We start from the raw sequence: 18742 nt of genomic DNA, 5'->3' as shown, positions 1-18742 counted from the left end.
CGAGCCAGCCCTAAACCAGCCCCAAGCCCAGCCCAGCTCCCAGGCAACTTTGGCTGTGCCTGCTCTTCCCGGGTGACATTCCAGAGGAGCGGCCGCTCGGGACACAGCCCCCAAACTTTCCCGGGAATTTCTGGTGGGTGATCCCCCCTCTACCCCCACCCCTTCCATCCCGAGCCTTGCAGCATTTTGATTTTTCCGCTGATTTTTTGAATCGTTCTCGTTTTTTTTTTTTTTTTTTTTAATATATATTTTTGTTTTGGTTTGGTTTTTTTTCTCGCTCGGAGCCCAGATTTCTCCCTTGTTTTGCAGCCGCTGGAAGGGCCGGGAAGGTCGGAGGAGGCGGCCCCGCAGCCCCCCCGGTTGTGCCCGGTGTCCCCCCAGCCCCGGTCCGCACCGGAGCCCCTCGGCCGCCGCCGCCCGCCGACCATGGCAGCGCTGCCCGGGACGGTGCCGCGGATGATGCGCCCGGCGCCGGGGCAGAACTACCCCCGCACCGGCTTCCCGCTGGAAGGTAGGTCTGGAACACCGGGAAAAGCGCTCTGGAATCACCCGGGGGTGGGGTGGGGTGGGGGTGGGAAACTAGGTCTGGAAAAGCACTGCTCCATCCCTCTGGAATTACGGGGGGCTCTTAGGGTCTGGAAAAGCTCCGCTCCATCCCTCTGGAATTACGGGGGGCTCTTAGCTCTGGACAAGCTCCACTCCATCCCTATAGAATAACCTGGGGGGGCTCTTAACTCTGGAAAATCGCTGCTCCATCCCTATAGAATAACCTGGGGGGGCTCTTAGCTCTGGAAAATCTCCGCTCCATCCCTCTGGAATAACCCGGGGGGGTTCTTAGCTCTGCAGAAGCGCCGCTCCATCCCCCTGGAATCACCCGCGGGGCCCTTGGGGCAGGGGGTGCGGCTGAGCTCCGCTCCCGGGGGGTTCCCGAAATTCTCCCAACTTCTCACCCCTTCGCCCAGCCCCTTCCCGTCGCGCTCCCCGCGAATTCCCGGCATCTGCTTTGCTGTTTTCCCATGTTTCGAGTATTCCTGGGCAGGCATCCCGCAGGATTTTTGGGGCAGCTTCTCCCTCTTTGGGGTTTTTTGGGGGGGGGAGCTGGTTTTTTTGGGGTTTTTTTTCTGGCGGGTTGGATTTTTACCATCCCGACAATTTCACCTCCGTGTCAAAACGGGGGGAAACAACCAAACCGATGGGATTTAACTTTCCGGAGGGGAAAACAGGAATAAAAACCTTGATCCGGGGAGCAGCGGGAAGCCGGGATGATGTCCTTGGCCGGGGCTGGCGAAGCGGGGACTCGGGAGCTGTCACCTCGCCGAGTGTCACCCATCCTCCCTCTGCCGTGCCTTTGTCACGCGGGGGGCGATTATTTCCAGGCACACACGTTCCCAAAAAAAAAAAAAAAAAGGAAAAAAGGAGAGGGAAAAAAAAAAAAAAAAGGCAAATTTTCTATCCGGGACCCCTCTGGCCGCATTTATTAAAAGCGGAGAAAATTTCATCCCGCCCGTGCTCAAGTGGCGAACGGCAAACCCGCGGAAAACCACGCAGGCTGCAAAACACACAGGGCGCGGGGATTTGCTGAAGTGCTTTTCTGTAGCAAATGAAGTAAAACAGACGGCAAGGGAAAGGATCAAAGGATTACAACAATATTTGCACAACATGACTGGGAATAATGAAAGGAGAGAGCGGCCGGCGCTTTTAGCGGCTCTTGAATGTAAAATTGGCCACTCGAGTGTTATCTGTCGATAATGATACATCCAGGGAGCGCCGGCCAAAGTGACTCGGAATTAGCGGTGCATGATTCTCGCTAAATCGCCAGGCAATTTCTGGAATCGACTTTTCTTTGTAGCGAGAGAGGGGAGGGAAAAAAAAATTATATCTATAAAAAAAAAAAAGGAATAAAAATCCGCCCCCCTCGCCTCGCCTGGCGCTCGCCCCCTCCAGCCTCGCGCAAATTACCCAGCTGAGTTCTGCCCCCTCCCGTCCTGCCTCCCCTCCTTTTCGCTTTAATTTCCAGCCTGTGAAATCGTATTAATCTGCGAGATCTGCCGCGCGAGGTGTTCGATAAATTGGGGAGGGGGCGAAGGAGCCGCCGCTGCCCCGGCGCCCGGAGAGGCGGCGGCGAAGCGGCCGCGGGGTAAAATCCCCCCCAAAGCCTCCAAAAAAACCCCAAACCACCCAAAAAAAAGCTCCCCGAGGGTGTTTCAGAGGCGATTTCCAAAAGTTTGTTTGAAAGCCGAGCTCCGTAAATCGAGGCGAGATTTTTTTGGGGCAGAAAGGGGAAGTTTGGGAGCGTTTTGTTGTGCGGGTTTGGATCTCCTCGCGTTTCAAACGCCGGGAATGGTTTCAAACCAAGGTGTGAAACCCCAAATCCGGACAGATTTCCAGGGATGGACACACGGGGGGTGTCTCGTGGACGGGCGCGCGGCTCGGGGGGGATTTTTATTTTCCGGCTTTCCCTGGGAAAATCTCACGCGTGGAGCGGGGATAAACAAACACCGGGATAAACAAACAGTGGGATAAACAAACACCTGGATAAACACGGGATAAACGCCGGGATAAGCCCGGAGCGAGACTTTCCCCCTTCTTTCAAACCTCCAAACCCCGGGAGAGAAGCGGGATGCGCGGGGAAAGCCACACGGGAATTTCCCCCCCTAATTTCACTTTTCCCCCGTTTTTTTGGGTCGGGTTTTTTCCCCCCTCGTCCCTCGCAGTGTCCACCCCGCTGGGCCAGGGCAGGGTGAACCAGCTCGGAGGGGTTTTCATCAACGGGCGCCCGCTGCCCAACCACATCCGCCACAAGATCGTGGAGATGGCTCACCACGGCATCCGGCCCTGCGTGATCTCCCGGCAGCTGCGCGTCTCCCACGGCTGCGTCTCCAAAATCCTCTGCCGCTACCAGGAGACCGGATCCATCCGGCCCGGGGCCATCGGCGGCAGCAAGCCCAGGGTGAGTGCGCTGCGGGCACCGCGCCCCAAAATTCCGCATTCTTTCGGGGGGCAGCGCGAGTTTTCCCAGCGGTTTTGGGGTGGGTTTTTTTAGGGGAGAAAAGGTTTTAATAAAGTTGCGGTTTTTGGCCTCTGATGGGGAGAAAGAGGGGCCCGAGCTGGAGGTGGCGATGGATCAAAGTGGTTTCTTTTTTGCGGTTTCCACGTGCAACAAGTGGTGCGCGTCGGAGCGATCCCGGCGGGGCGCGGGGAGCGGGGAATTCGGGATTCTTTGGGAGTAGGGAATCCCATAAACACCCCAAAAAGTGTCCCCTGCACAGCCTCCCCGGAGCTCAGGGTAATCCCACCCTCCCGGCTCTCCCGGCTCTCTGAGACCCCGCTTTTAGGATTTTGGGGAGCAGGGCCTTTTCCCAGCTTTGTTTCCCTGCTTTTCCCGCTCCCAATCCCCATTTTCCGCCCCAAACCCCGAGGCCCGGCCGGGCAGGGCTGAGCTGCGCTGCTTCTTTTGAGTTAAAAGCGCTTTTCCCCTGCTCTCCCTCCCTTCCTCCCCGCGTGGCCGCCCCGCGGGGACACCCCGGCGCCCCTTGGGCACAAAAGCAGGTCGCGACTCCCGACGTGGAGAAGAAAATCGAGGAATACAAGCGGGAGAACCCCGGGATGTTCAGCTGGGAGATCCGAGACCGGCTGCTCAAGGACGGCCACTGCGACCGCAGCACGGTGCCCTCAGGTGAGAAGGCAGCTTGGCCGCACTCCCCCGGCTCCGCGGGAAAGGTTATCCCGCGGGAAAGGCTTCCCAGAGCATCCAAACACGCTCCTGGCTCTGCTTGGATGGAGGGGGGAAATCACCCGGAGCAAAGCCCGGGATTGGGGGGGATTGGTGCCCCGGCTGCTGCAAAAGCCAGCCTAAACCAAGCCCTTTTCCCAGGTTTTTCCAGCTCCCTGGAAAGCCGAGGGGGTGCTGGGGCAGGGGGAGACCCCCAGAGGCGCCCCCCAAATCCAGGGGGAAAGGGGAGCCCCGTTGGTCCCGCTGGGATTTGCGCTGTGAGGGCTGCGAGCAACGTCCCCGCGGGGCAGAGATCCACGGGATCCAGGGATTCCAGGAGATCCCAAGACACTCAGAGGTCCATGAGATCTATGGATCCATGAGATCCCGAGATCTAGAGATCCTGAGAGATTGGGAGATCCATGAGATTCAGAGATACCTGAGGTCCTAAGATCCATGAGATCCAGAGAGATCCGGAGATCTATGAGATTCAGAGATACCTGAGATCCATGAGATCCAGGGATACTGAGATCCTGAGATCCCGAGATCCGTGGGCAGCGAGGCTGCCCCCCAAAGTTCTGCCTGCAGGGACGTGTTTGGGGTCCGGGGACTCTGCTGTGAGGTCCCTGCGGGTTTTGGGGCCGCTCTGCAGGGCCAGAGCAGGCCCGGAGCTCCATCCCGCCTTGGAAACTGGGGGGAATTTGGGAATTGTGGGGTGACAGAGCGTGTGGTGACCTGGGCATGGCCCATCCAGGGACTCTGGGACATCCCGGTGCCGCTCGCGTCGGGATGTCCATTTGGGAATTTGGGTATTTGGATGGCCCGGATCCCCGTTCGGGAATGGCGGGGGCTCTGCAGGTGCATTCCCACGGGACGAGCGGCATTCCCGGCCGCTCCCGCTCCTCGCAGGCAGCTTATACTCGCCTTTCTGCCTTTGACTGTCCGAGGTTTAGTGAGTTCGATTAGCCGCGTGCTCCGCATCAAATTCGGCAAGAAGGAGGAGGACGAGGACTGCGACAAGAAGGAGGAGGACGGCGACAAGAAGGCCAAGCACAGCATCGACGGCATCCTGGGCGACAAAGGTACCGCGCGTCCCCGCGCCGCGCCGGGGGGGGACAGCGGGCACGCGGCGCTGCCCGCCGGGGGCGGCTCCAGAACCGCCGCGTTTGGCTCTTCCCAAAAAATCCCCGCGGGGAGCGGGGCTGCCGGGAGGAGGAAGAGCTGTCGGTGCTTTGCTCGGGATCAATTATCCATAAAAAGGGCCGGGAATGGCCGGAGGGGGGGAGAGGCACCTCGGAGGCCGTAAATGAATTTGTTAAACAGATTTGGCCTAAGTGGTCCCCTGGAACCGGGGCTGACAGGTGACCGATGGCGCCGATCAATATCAATTAGGGACGGGAGCCGCCAGCTCCGAGGGGACACGGGGGGGTCCCCGGAGCGGCGCCGCACCCCCCAATTATCCTGGGAAAAATTACCCGGGGAAAACCATCCAGGGGAAATGGTCCAGGGAAAATGATCCAGGGAAAATGATCCAGGGAAAATCCTCCCGGCGCAGGCAGGGGAAGGCTCGGAGCCAGGCCGGTGGCGGGGCTCTGTTATCACCTCCCAAACGCGGCGTTTCTCCCGCTGCCGGGAAAATTCCAACTTTTCCCAGCTGGGAATGAGGGGTTGGGGGTGGGAACTGGAGGGCTGGCAGCGCCGTGGTTCTAAAAAACAACAACAGCCAAAATAAAAGGTGGAATTTTGGAGAAGCATCCGTGAGATCCGCCAGGGAAAAAGGGGGAGGTGGAGCAGCTCCATTCGGGCGCAGAACGAGCGCCTTTTTTGGGGGGGAAACGGCGATTTTGGGGGGGGAAACGGCGATTTTGGGAGTCCCCGGCAGAGGGGAATTGGGATTTTCCAGTTTTCTCCCGAATTGGTGCAAAGCGAGGACGGGCTGAGCTTGAGCCGGAGTTGGGATTTTGGGGGATTTGTGGCATCGCCGCTGTGGGGGTGAGCGGGATTGACCCCCAGTTCCGAATTTCCCCCAGTTTGGGATTTTGGGGGGAATTTTGGGGTAGAAAAAGCTCCCCAGAGCCCCCATCCCTGGAGTTGGAAATGAAGGTGACAAAAGGGATTTTGTCCTTTTTTTTTTAAGAATCCGATCCTTTTTTTTTTTTTCCTCCCCTCTTTTCCCAACCTTGAAGATGAACTTCACTTACAAAGACCTTGGGGTCTATTGAAGCTTTATAAGGAAAAGATTCCTGACCACAAAAGCAAACAGCAGAGAAAAAAAAAAAAAGAAAGAAAAAAAAAGAAAAAAAAGAAAGAAAAAGAAAAAAAAAAAAAAAGAAAGGGGGGAAAAAGGGGGAAAAACCCGAGGCTGCCTTAAAAATGGAGTAAAGGGATGGGGGAGGGAGGGCGCGTCCATTCTCATTCAAAATTCCGCGAGGAGGAGAAAAACTTTTGGACAAAGGGCCGAGGACGGGAAGAAAGGGAGATAAATTATTCAAAACTCCCTGCTGTTAGATAGTTTTGTAATATTATCGGAGCGGCTGCTGCAGAAAGGCAGAGCCGTTGGACGCTGCAAAATGTTGCTGTGATTTGGGAGAGGGGCGATGCTCATTTGCAAATCGGGGCCATTGTGTCCTCCAGAGGCTCCCCCCGAGCATTTTCGGGTGTTTTTAATTTTATTAGGGGGGGGAAAGGAGATTTGGGGGGGGTTCAGTTGTGTTTTCAGCCAGGCTCACCGCTCGGGAAAAATATCTTTATTTTTGAAAGCGCGGGTTGGGGTTTTTCTTTCCCCCTCGTCCTCGCGTTTTTCCCGTCGCCACCCCCAAAACAACAACAACAACAACAAAAAATTAAAAAAAAATAAGAATGAAGGAGCGGGGAGCTTTTTATCCCTGATTAGCACGCAAGAAGTGCGTGTCAAGAGGCAAAACAAAACGCTCCCTTCTGCCTTCATGGGTGAGGCCGCGGACAAATCAAACACGAGCCCCCGTTCCTGGATGAAAGGGGGCTAATTTGGGCAAATTCCCGCGGCCGGAGCCTGTGGAGCGCCGCGCTCCCTCCGAGCGCGCAGAACTCCCGATTTCTCCGCAATTCCGGGGATTTTATGGCCGCGCCGAGCAGAAATCCCCCCCAAAACCCGCGGGAATTCGGGTTTTTTTTGGGGTCCGGCGCATCTCCAAAAGGAGCGCCCGAAATTCCGAATTTCCCGCTGCCCCGGCGGATTTTAACGCCTGGGAAAGTTTTGATGGCCCCAATTAAGATAATTGATGAGGCCGCTTGGAAAGCAGCGGCGGCTGCGGGCGGGGAAACGCAGCGATTTCTGCTGGGGGAAAAACACCTCAATTTCTGCACGAAAACACCTCAGTTTCTGCTCGAAAAACACCTCAGTTTCTGCTCGAAAAACACCTCAGTTTCTGCTCGAAAAAAACCTCAGTTTCTGCTCGAAAAAAACCTCAGTTTCTGCTCTAAAAAACCTCAATTTCTGCTCGAAACCCCCGCGATTTCTGCCGGAAAACCCAGCGATTTTACATCCCGCAATTAAAACCCCTTCAGAGCTGTTTCTCCCTCCGCCCAATCCTCATTTCCAGGTGGCTCCCACTAAACCCAACCCAACCTCGCACGGCTGGAGGGAGGGAAGGAGGGGAAATTTTTTTTTCTCAATTTCTGCGCCCAACGCGACTTCTCCCTCCGAGAGCTGCGGGGGGAAAGAGGCGAAAAAACTTTGGGTTTGCTTTTTCTTTTTTTTTTTTTAATTTTTAATCTTTTATTTTTTTCCTCCGCCGCTGCCAAGCGCTCCGTGGCGGGTTCTCCTCGCGGGGAGCCGGGGGAAGACAGCCCTAAATGCTCTCTCTTTTTAAGTGGGAAAGAAAGCTTCCACCCTGCGCCTGTTTCTTTCTATCGTCTGCTTGGCATTTAATAATGTTAAGACTTATTAGAGCTGGTAATGAAAACTGTGGCTGTTGAATAGGGAGCTGTGTTGGAGAAGGGTGTAATAGCTCCAAGGCATGCTAAGAAATGTATTTATCCCCAATCAGTACTCACTCTCTGAGTTCCCAGCACAAACGTTAAGTTGAAGGGTTTTAAGGCAGATTAAATTGAGCCTTTATTTCTTTGCACTTTCATCTTTAAACGGCTCACTCCAGCTAGCCCTGGGCGGATATTCATGAGGCTTCACTCGGGTTTTTTTTTTTTTATTTTTTTAATATATGTTTATTTATATATCTATATATATCTCCTTGTTAAGAGCGGGTTGTTGTTGCTATTTATTATTATTGTAATTATAATGATTATTTGGGGGTGTTGTTATTTATTAGGGAGGGGATGCGCCGCTCTTTCCCTCGCTGCGGGGGCAGAGGGGGGAATTTGGGCACCCCCAAATTTCGGGGGGCGCCGCTCGGGAGTGTGGGGGGGGAGGGAATTAATTGAGACCAGACCCGGGGGTCTCCGGCCTGTCCCCCCACCCCGGGCGTGTCCCCCCCGGGCAGCAGCAGGGGTTGGCGGCGCTGCCCCCGCCGGAGCCCCGCGGGGTGCAGGGGATGCTTGCAGGGACCCCCGGGTTTGGTTTTGGGGTGAAAATGGGGATTTTTAGGGAATCTTCCCCCTCCCCTCCGCACTGTGCCCCCCAAGTTTGTGCCCTCGGCCGATCAGGGGGGAACAGCAGGATCGGGGTTCCGATTTTGGGGGGGAAAGCGGGATGGGGGTTCCGATTTTGGGGGAAAGCGGGATCGGGGTTCCGATTTTGGGGGAGCAGAGGGAGAGGGACAGGATCGGCGCTCCGATTTTTGGGGGAAAGAGGCGGGACCGGGGTTTCGATTTTGGGGGAAAAGGGGCGGGATCGGGGTTCCGATTTTGGGGGAACAGCGGGGGGATCGGGGTTCCCGGGGCTGGGGACAGTGCGGGAGGGGGACAGGGACAATTCCAGCCGGAAGCTGCCAGCGCCGCTCCCGCCGGGTTTTTGGGGGCCCGCAGCGAGCGGGGGGGTTCGGAGGGTCCCGCCCGATTTTCGAGAGCTCGGGAGGAGCGGAAGGAGCAGGGGGAACCCCCAGAGCCGGGCCGGGCTTTGTTCCCCGAGCCGGGAGAGAGGAGCGGGGCTGCGGGGCCGATTTATCGGCGAACAATCGGAGCGGGTTTAAAACCAACACGCGGCTCCTCGGTAAATGTGTGTTTAGAAGCGCGGGGGGGGCCGCTCGCAGACACTTCATCAAATCAAGGGATTACCAAAGGTTGGCAATCTAATCAAACAGAGCCCAGGCGGGATTTGTGAGTGTTGCGAGCGGGATCAGCTCTAATAATGGGGGGCAGGAGAAGAGATAGGGAGGTGTCAAGCAATTCATTGGCTTTAGGCTGAGTTATTCCGTGCATATTTCAGGCCGAGAGGAGAGCGAAGAGAGGGGAAGAGCAATAAAAAAAAAAAGCGCAGGGAGAAGGGAGAGGGAGAGGGAGGAGGGGGGGCTGGATGGGGGCGCACACGGAGCTTACATGTCACAAAAAAAGCTGAGACAAATGAGGTACAACAATAAACACAGATAACAATTACAAAGGCAAACAGTGGCTTTTGGGAACGGCAACCTGGGCTACATAAACAAAGTCGGCAAATGTTCGCAAGATAAACTCCTGCCTAAATCGAGTGTGACGGGGAGGAGAGAAGAGAGGAGGAGAGATAAGGCTGGAGAGGGGAATAAACGGGAATAATCGAACACGAGGCGTTTGAACAAACAAACTTGAGACAAGGATGCGGCGAGCGGGGCTGGGTTGTGCGGCAGGGAGCGAGGGAATAGCGGGGAGATGCTGGAGATCCGGGGCTCGGCTTGGGGCTGGGGGTTTTCCCTCTTTCCCCTCCCCTTTTTGGGGAGAAGAAAAAGATCCATCCTGGAGCGGAGGGGATGGGGAGGGAAATCTCGGGGTCAGAGGCAGGTGGGGAACCCCGGCCGGGGCAGGAAAGGCGTCGGAGACGTTTTAATGAGGAATTTGGGGGTGATTCCATTACCCAGGGTGGGTAGGAGTGGTTTTAATGTGGAATTTGGGGGTGATGCCACTACCCAGGGACGGTAGGAGATGTTTTAATGAGAAATTTGGGGGTGATTCCATTACCCAGGGTGGGTAGGAGAGGTTTTAATGTGGAATTTGGGGGTGATGCCATTACCCAGGGATGGTAGGAGAGGTTTTAATGAGGAATTTGGGAGTGATTCCATCACCCAGGGACGGTAGGAGAGGTTTTAATGTGGAATTTGGGGGTGATGCCATTACCCAGGGTGGGTAGGAGAGGTTTTAATGAGGAATTTGGGGGTGATTCCATCACCCAGGGTGGGTAGGAGAGGTTTTAATGAGGAATTTGGGGGTGATTCCATCACCCAGGGTGGGTAGGAGAGGTTTTAATGTGGAATTTGGGGGTGATGCCATCACCCAGGGTGGGTAGGAGAGGTTTTAATGTGGAATTTGGGGGTGATTCCATCACCCAGGGTGGGTAGGAAGCAGATTTGGGGCGAAGGGGGGAGATGGAGCCGCGCTAGAGCAGCGCAGGAAGGACGCGGGGAGGTCTCGTCCTAATCCCAGGTTTGGGCCCTAATTGGGGTGGGAGGAGGGGGCAGAGACGGAATTAAGGCAGGAGAGGCTGAGAGGGGAACGCGTGACCCAGGGGTTGCTGCAAACAAACAGATCTCCCCCAAAAACCCCCGCTTTTAACCCGAAACCGTCTCGAGGAGCAGCCGCAGGCCGCGCTGGGTCTCGCTCTCCCGTGGAGGATTTTTCCAAGCAGGAATTGCGCGCGGGAGAGGGGAGAGACGTGTCTGCAGCGTGGTTAAAGGAATTAGATATTTACCAGTTTGAAATAAGCCTGGGTATGGAAAAAAAAAAGGGAAAAAAAGCGGGGGGAGAGAGAGAGAGAGAGCGAAGATGAGACGGGAGAACACTTCAAACGAATTCATCATCTGGAGTGGCGAAGGGGAGATTTAGAGACAGTATTGGGAAGTTATTTAGATATTAATAACATATTTTCCTGAGGCGTCAGGAGTGCCTCCATACGCACTTTTCCCTCGCAGCTATTTGGCTGGGTGAAATATGGGAGACCCAAATGTTGGGGAGAGATAACACAATCAGCCTAGCCCTGGTCCTGCGACTGCATCACGGCGTTAAACCCGGATTAACCTCCCCTTCCCCCCCCCTTCCCCCGCCGCCGTTTCACACCCCCACCCCCCCTCCCCAAATTCCACCCCCACGAGAAGCTTTTTCCAAATTTTTCAGGGGAATTTCCTCGGCGGGGTTTTAAAGCGCTCAGAACAGCGGGGAGGGACTCGCTCCGGCATTAGGGTGAAGGATCTTTGGGAAAATTGCGTTTGCCATAAAAGAGAGGGAAAAAAAAAAAAAAAAAGCGAATCAGGGCCCCTGTGCAGACCTGGCTTTGCGGATATTCTGTATTTATGGGCATTATTCTTAAAAAGAACTGGGGGGAAAAGCCCATCTCAATCTGCTGCCACTTTTCTCTCGCCTTCCCCACGCGGTTTTAGTCGCCTTTTAAATGGATTTTATTTTATTTTTTATTAAATGGGAACTTCAGGCTGGTTTGGGCTCTGGGCTTTCTAAGGGCGAGGAGATGCTGAGAGGGTCGGGGAAGGAGCGGGGGAAGGGGAGCCCCGGCAGGGCGGGAGGGAGACCCCCAGAATTGGGGTTTTGGGGGGGGGCTCCTCCTCCCCTCCTGCCCCCTCATCCCAGGAAAATCAGGGATGGAGGAGCTGGGAAGCGCAGGTGCAGCTCCGGGAGGGAGCAGAGCTTGGGATGGGGATGCGGCTTTGCAGGGAAGTGGGAGGGTCGGGGTATCCCCCTCCCCAAAACCCCTCCTCCTCCTCCTCCTCCTCCTCCTCCTCCTCCTCCTCCTCCTCCTCCTCATTCCCGGCTCATCCCGAGGCTGGCGCTCGGCGGGGCCGCGCCACAAAAGGAGTTGGATGTCACTAATGCCACTTTATAAAGACATTTGTCACCCGCAGTTGGGGACAAGGGGGAAGGAAGGGTGGGGGGGGGAGGGCGGGAGCCGCCAGCGGAGAGGGCTGGGAGAGGGGCAGGGGATGAGGAGGGTGATGGCGATGATGATGATGGTGGTGATGATGATGGTGGTGGTGGTGGTGGTGGTGATAGTTCGGGGGCACCGCTTGGGACTGGCCCCTGCACTTGAACTGCCCCGGGGCTATGGGGAGGAACAGGGGGGCTTGGAGCTCCTCGGAGAGGGTCTGGAGCTCCTCGGAGAGGGTTTGGAACCTCTGGAAAGGGGTTTGGAAGTCGGCGGGAGGAGCTGCATCCCCTTGGAGGAAGCTTGGAGTTCCTTCGGGAGGGTTTGGACCTCCTCGAAAGGGGCTTGGAGCTCTTCCGAGGGGGTTTGGAGCTCCTCAGGGAGAGTTTGGAACTCTTCGGGGAGGGTTTGGAGCTCTTTGGGGAGGGTTGGAACTCCTCGGAGGGGGTTTGGAGCTCCTCGAGGTAGTTTGGAGACCCTCAAGGCAGGTTTGGAACTCCTCAGGGAGGGCCTGGAGCTCCTCAGGGAGGGCCTGGAGCTCCTCAGGGAGGATTTGGGGCCCCTCAGGGAGGGTCTGTAGCTCCTCGGGATCGCTGGAAGATCTCGGGGGAGCTGCATCCCCTCGGGACGCTCTGGCGAGGGGAGAGCGAGCGGGGGCTGAGGGGCGAGGGAAAGCCGGGGCGGGCGAGGGAAAGCCGGGGCGGCGGCAGGGGATGGAGCCGCTGCGAGCCTTTGATCGCCGCTGCTCTCCCTTATCGGAGCGCTCCCCCACAAAGGGAAGTTCATCACATTACAGCGGCTCGCGCCGCTAATTAGCGGCCGCGGCTCTGGCGGGAGCGAGAGATCTGAGACCGCGTTTCGTGCTTGGCTGGCTCGGGAACGGGAACGGGAGCGGGAATGGGAGCGGGAACGGGAGCGGGAATGGGAATGGGAGCGGGAGCGGGAATGGGAGCGGGAACGGGAATGGGAGCGGGAACGGGAATGGGAACGGGAGAGGGAGCGGGAGAGGGAACGGGAACGGGAGAGGGAACGGGAACGGGAGAGGGAACGGGAACTGGAGCGGCCGGGGGGCGGCTCCTCGCTCGGGAGTTGCGCTGGGAATAGCACTGGGAATGACACTGGGATAGTGCTGGGAATAACTCAGGGATAGAATTGGGATATCATTGGAATAGCACTGGGATGGCATTGGGATGGAATTGGAATAGCATTGGGAATGGCACTGGGATAGCACTGGGATAGTGTAGGGATAGCATTGGGAATAGTGTTGGCAATAGCCTTGAGAATAACATTGGGAAATCATTGGGAATAGGATTGGGATATCATTAGAATAGCATTAGAATAACACTGGGAATAGCATTGGGAATAGTGTTGGGATAGCACTGGGATATAACTGGGAACAGTGTTGGGAATAAATAGCATGGAGATAGCATTGGGAATATCACTGGGGATAGCACTGGGATGTCATTGGGACAGCACTGGGATAGAATTGGAATAGTATTGGAAAAGCATTGGGATAACACTGGGAAAGAATTGGGATAACACTGGGGATAGGATTGGGATTGCATTGGGATATCGTTGGGATAGCACTGGGTGTTGGGATATCATTTGGGATGCAATTTGGGATATCATTTGGAATTTTGGTATCTCTGCTTCTCCGGGACAGGGCAGGGTGGGGCAGGGCGGGGCTTGGCGGGGTGGGGCTTGGCGGGGTGGGGCGGGGCAGGGCGGGGCGGGTCTCGCTGGTTGATGAATTCCGCGTCTGCCCGGAGCTTTTGTGCTCACAGAGGTTTTGGGAGCGTGGCTTTTCCCAGGGAAATGTTGGGAAAGAATTCCCAAAGAGAGCAGCCGGGTTTTCCTGAGGACAGGGAGGGGTGGGGCGGCTGTGGGAATGTCCCTGCCCGGGGATGCTCCTCTGCCTCCTCCTGCACCGGGAGTGATCCCAGGGGGAGTCTGGGAGCCGAGGGAAAACCGGGGTTCCACAGGGGCAGAACGAGAGTGTCCCCTCCACACAGGGGCTGTCCCTGCCCCACAGAGGTGTCTCCTGCCCCACAGAAGTGTCCCCTGTCCCTGTCCTGCCCCACAGAGAGAGAGACGTGACCTCTGCCCCATATGGGGTGCCCGCTGCCCTATAGAGGGCTGGCCCCTGTCCCATAGGGAATGTCCCCAGTCCCACAGACAGAAGAGTGTCCCTGCCCCATACGGGGTGTCCCCTGCCCCACTGGGGGATGTCCCACTGCCCCACAAGCTGAGGTTCCCTTGCCCCACCGAGGGCTGGTCCTCTGCCCCAAAAGGATCCCCCTGTGCCCCACCGAGGGATTCTGCTCTGCCCCTCCAAGGGCGCTCCCTGATCCCAAAGGACACTTCCTGATCCCAAAGCACGCTCCCTGATTCCAAGGGACGCTCCCTGATCACAAAGGAAACTCCCTGATCCCAAAGGCCTCTCCCTGATCCCAAGGGACGCTCCCTTATCCCAAGGGACGCTCCCTGATCCCAAGGGACTCTCCCTGATCCCAAAGGACTCTCCCTGATCCCAAAGGACGCTCCCTGATCCCAAAGGATGCTCCCTGATCCCAAAGGATGCTCCCTGATCCCAAAGGACTCTCCCTGATCCCAAAGGACTCTCCCTGATCCCAAAGGACTCTCCCTGATCCCAAAGGACTGACCCTGATCCCAAGGGATGCTCTCTGATCCCAAAGGACTCTCCCTGATCCCAAAGGACTGTCCCTGATCCCAAGGGATGCTCTCTGATCCCAAAGGACTCTCCCTGATCCCAAAGGACTGTCCCTGATCCCAAGGGACTCTCCCTGATCCCAAAGGACTCTCCCTTTCCCCGGGGATGTTTCTGGGGGGCTCCGCGCTATTTTTACCCCCCCTTCCCTTCCCCTCCTCCTTTCCGCCGCCCCCTGCCCCGGGCCAGGCCCCGCCCGGCCGAGGGAGGGAAGGGAAAGGGAAAGGGAAAGGGAAAGGGAAAGGGAAAGGGAAAAGGGCCACGTGTCATGGGACCAGGGAAAGGGGAAAGTTAAGGGAATGAAAGGGGATATAGGGAACGGGAACGGGAAAGGGCACCGTGCCCTTGCCCTTTCCAGTGTCCCTTGAAACTTTGCCTTTGGATCTTAACGGCCACTAACGAGGGATAGGTGCTGGCCCTGGGAAGGGGGAGAGAGGATGGAAGGGACCGGGTCCCCGCGTTTTCGCTTTACCCTCCCGGGAATCCTATTCCAGCAGTGAATCAGGACACAATCCCCTCGGGTTTTCCCCAGCTCCCCTCGGGTTTTGGTGCTAAAATTGGAAGAGCCCCCGGCTGACCCCGGGCAGCGCTGCCCGGCCCCGGGGGAGCCCCGGCCCCGACCCTCAGAGCCGCCTTTGTCCCCAGCCCCGGATCAAAGCGACCCGGGGACATCTCCGGGAGAGGGGGCGGGGGTGGAACCGCCGTGCCCAAACCCGAGGGGGAAAAAAAGCGATTTTCGGATTTCCCAAACCGACCCTGCCCCGCGGCCCTCCCCAGCTCGGCAGCGCAGGGCGACCCCGTCCTTTATTTCATTTATTTCATTTATTTAATTTATTTTTATTCCCGCGGCCGGGACGCGCCGATTTGCATTTTTATTGGGAATTAAGGGGCGAAAGTTGATTCCAGCAGCCGCTTTTGGAGCGGCTCCTTTCGAGAGGAGCTGGAAGCACCCGGGTGGTTCTCGGAGTTGGGAGAAAGCTCCTGAAACCACCCGGGAACTTCCAGAGCTCCGCAGGAGTTTGGTTTTTCCAGGAGAAAAATCCACCCGCACAGAGCCTCGTGTGGGCTTTAATCGCGATTAATTTGGCGGTTTGGGGCGTTTTAAAAGGCAGGAAAATGAGGGTGGGGATGCAAAGGACACCTCGGTGTCGGGGGACACCCAGGGGACACCCAGGGGACAGCGAGGTTTGAACCGGGCCCCGCACATGGGATGGGGGAAGAAAATGCCGCAGCCCTGAAGGGCCCGGGGGAGCTCAGCTGGTGGCCAAAACCTCTGCAGGGCCCGAAATGATCCGGGGAGCGGCGGCCGTGCTGATTTTAGGAATATTTCTATTTATTTATACATTTTTATCTTGCCTTCCGCGCCAGGCCGGTGTTTTCCAGAGGGATTCGTGACTTGTTGTTTTTTTTTTTTTTTTCCCGTGTGGCGACTTAATTATTTTGAAATTCCGTCCCCACTCCCGCAGAAGACGCCGTTTGATGCTGCAAAGCAGCAAATTGAGCTATTTGAAGCTTTTTCCCCCCTTTCCTTCCCCGGGAACGCAGATATTTGGGCTGTACCTGGCTGCTCCGCTGGTTTTTCCCCGGAGTTTTTTCCCCTTAATCTCCTTCCAGCCGCGCTCCCTCCCCCGCGCGGGGCTCGCAGCGGGATCGCGGCGATTTCCACGCCCGAAAACTTCGGCAAAAGGAGGAGGAAAGTTTGCAGGCTTTGACAGACGGTTTGTTTTGCCGGTTTGTTGATTTTTTTTTTTTGGTTGTTTAAATAAACAAACCCAACCAGGCGGTTTTTGCCGTCCCAAATTCACAGCGGGGGGGTTGGAAAGAGGAAGAGCCGGAGCAACCTCTGGTGATGAAACCCAAGGGATGTTTTTTTTTGGGTTGAAATGATACAAAAATAACTCCAAAAGAGCTCCCGAATCTCCGCCATTCCCGAGGGAAAACATTCCCAGGTTCACGGAGCGGAGAGGGAGAAATTCCCCAACTTTTGCCCGGCTCGGCCGAGCCCTGCCAGGGAGAAAAGCGGGGATGCCTCGCTTGGGATCGATCCCAGAGGGTAAAACACCCCCAGCGCCGGGCTCGGGGCTGAACCGCGAGGAGCCGAAACCCCCCGCACCCCCAAACCCGGGGGAACCCCAAATATTGGGGGGATTTTCCCCCGCCCGGCTGGGAAGGGAAAAGCGGCGCCGCCGCCTCGCTCCTCTGGGGCTGCCGGAGCCCCGCGTGTTTTCTCGGCGATTTTAAACTTTCCCCCCGTCGAATTTGATCTTTTTAAACTCCCCCGCTCCTCTCTCCCCGCTATTTTATTTTATTTTTTCCCTCCCCGCTCTGTTTTCTCCCCTTCACCCCGCTCCTTTTTGTGCGCTCCTTTCATGGCGAGCGCGGCTTTACAGCTTGCTACACTTTCTAAGTGCCTCAATGGCCACTTTAGAAATACAAACAACTTTTAGAGATAAAATAACCAAACCAGAATGGGACTTTCAATGGGGGAATAGTTGTTGTCCTTTACCATGGAGTGTGCAGCCGCCTCTGCCTAATCCAGCTTTCATTTTCACCGACAAATGCCAAGAATCTATATCTGTCTCCCAACCCCTCGGGAGCTTGATTACACGACAAAAGGCTGCCATTATCCGCCGCAGAAAACAGGGAGGGGACACGGGGGGCTCGGGCCTCTGAGGATGAGGGCATCTCCAAACTATTGACTTAGTGGATGAAGTCAAGAGCAAACACGCTGAGATCTGAAGGGGGGGAAGGCGCTCCCGGAGCAGGGGGGGGGATGCTCGGGGAAGCGGCGGCGGAAAAAAGCGGCGGAAAGTCCCTGAAAGTAGCGCGGAAGGGACGGGAGAGAGGTTGGGGAGGGTGGGATCCATCTGGGAAAGGTTTTTCTCCCTTCCCGTCCAGCTCTCTCTCCCCCACCCCCTGTTCATTTATTTTTTTTAATTTAATTTTTTTCCTCCCTGATGGTGACATTTGAATTTTTTTAAAGATCTTCTCCACCCGTCCCCAAGAGGAATTCGGCGCTTTCCTCCCCTTGGGAGAGGGGAAAAAAGGAGGAAAACCCCAAACCAAGGAACGGCGTTCCTTGGGGGCGCGGGGATGATGGGGGAGCCCCCATCCCGCCTGCTGGGACCACAGGAGAGCCTCACCCCAAAGTTTGGGGGCCGGGGAAAATCCCCGCCCCAGCCTCGCTGCTGGGGCACGCCCGGACCCCGATTTTGTCCCCAAACCGGGTCAAGGTCTCGGCCGCGGAGCCGCGCTCACTGCCGGGGAATTTGGGATGGGAATTGGGGGTTTGGAGCGAGGGGAAGGGGTGAGACCCCAGTGGGACCGGCAGGGAGGAGAAGCCGCCCCCCAGCGCTGTTTCCAGGCCCAACGGGGCGCGCTGGGCCCGCTCAGCCCGGCCCGGAGCGACCCCGGCACCTCCCGGGCTCACCTGCCGAGAAATCCGCCCCGAAGGAATCCCGCCGCTCCTAATTAATCTTTAATCAAGGCGGCGCAGCGGGGCCTTGGAGGAGCCGCTTTTGGGGCGAGAAGCCGCAGTTCAGGCGCTCCCGGCCCAGCTGCCCCAAAGCCGCTGCGCTTTGAGGGGTTTAGAGGAGCTGGGCCGGGCCGGGCCGGGGGCTCCGAGACAAAGGAGAGGCCGGCGAGGAGGGGGGCAGAACCTGCAGAACCCGCTCGAACGCTACAAAGGAGCCTAAATTCAGCTTTTTAAGCGAAATTCATCCTGGCGGGGAGCGGGTTGGGTTTGCGGCGCTCGCACCTCCGCGCTCGGAGGATTTTCCTCCTTGCCATCAACGCGGCAGCAGAGCCGAGTTTAATGATTTTTAATTTTTTTTAAATGAAATATCATTTGCGTTTCGCGGTGTGGAGGGAAAGGTGCTGAACCTGCTGCTGGCAGCGGGAGGCTGAGCTGGGATGGGGCTGCGGAGCTTTGGGTTTTCCACCTTTGCCTTGGGAAAAGCCGCCGCGTTCCCGGGGCCGCGGACAGTTCGGTGCCTGGCAGGGAAAGAGCAGCTGCTGCGAGACAGAATAAGTGTTAAAAGAAAGGGGGGAGAAAAGAAATCCTTGTAATCTTGGGACGTGTTTAATCTGCGTCTCCCCGAATCCCAAAAGGCAGCGGGCCCCGTCTCTCTGATTTATTTTTACGCTCGCCTCGTTTGCATCCCAAAGAAGTAAACTGCTATTTTTAACCGCCGGTTTAAAGCTTAATTAAAAGCCCCTAAACTGATTGTTTTGAAAATTGATTTAGAGGAATGGCCCCAGGGCTGAGACGCTATCGCAGCCAAGGCGCGGAGCTCGCTGCGGGTTTAAC

At 56.7% G+C, this 18742-nt stretch overlaps 1 protein-coding gene across 3 annotated transcripts in view; it reads left to right on the top strand.

Moving 5' to 3' along the window:
* Positions 1-426: 426 nt before the first annotated feature.
* Positions 427-18742, top strand: part of PAX7 (paired box 7) — a 112664-nt gene continuing 94348 nt past the window's right edge. For 2 of the 3 annotated variants that reach the window (XM_050982621.1, XM_050982619.1), the window contains exons 1-4: positions 427-511; positions 2715-2950; positions 3547-3676; positions 4666-4794. In XM_050982621.1, the coding sequence (XP_050838578.1) occupies positions 427-511; positions 2715-2950; positions 3547-3676; positions 4666-4794 (580 nt within the window). Of the gene's footprint in view, positions 512-2714; positions 2951-3546; positions 3677-4659; positions 4795-18742 lie in introns of all 3 variants that reach the window. The other variant, XM_050982620.1, reaches the window with a different exon arrangement.

This window comes from Serinus canaria, chromosome 21, assembly GCF_022539315.1.
Source record: "Serinus canaria isolate serCan28SL12 chromosome 21, serCan2020, whole genome shotgun sequence".
Classification (NCBI taxonomy): Eukaryota; Metazoa; Chordata; class Aves; order Passeriformes; family Fringillidae; genus Serinus; species Serinus canaria.
The sequence above is the reverse complement of the archived record's forward strand: the minus strand, read 5'-3'. Positions and strand labels throughout refer to the sequence as shown.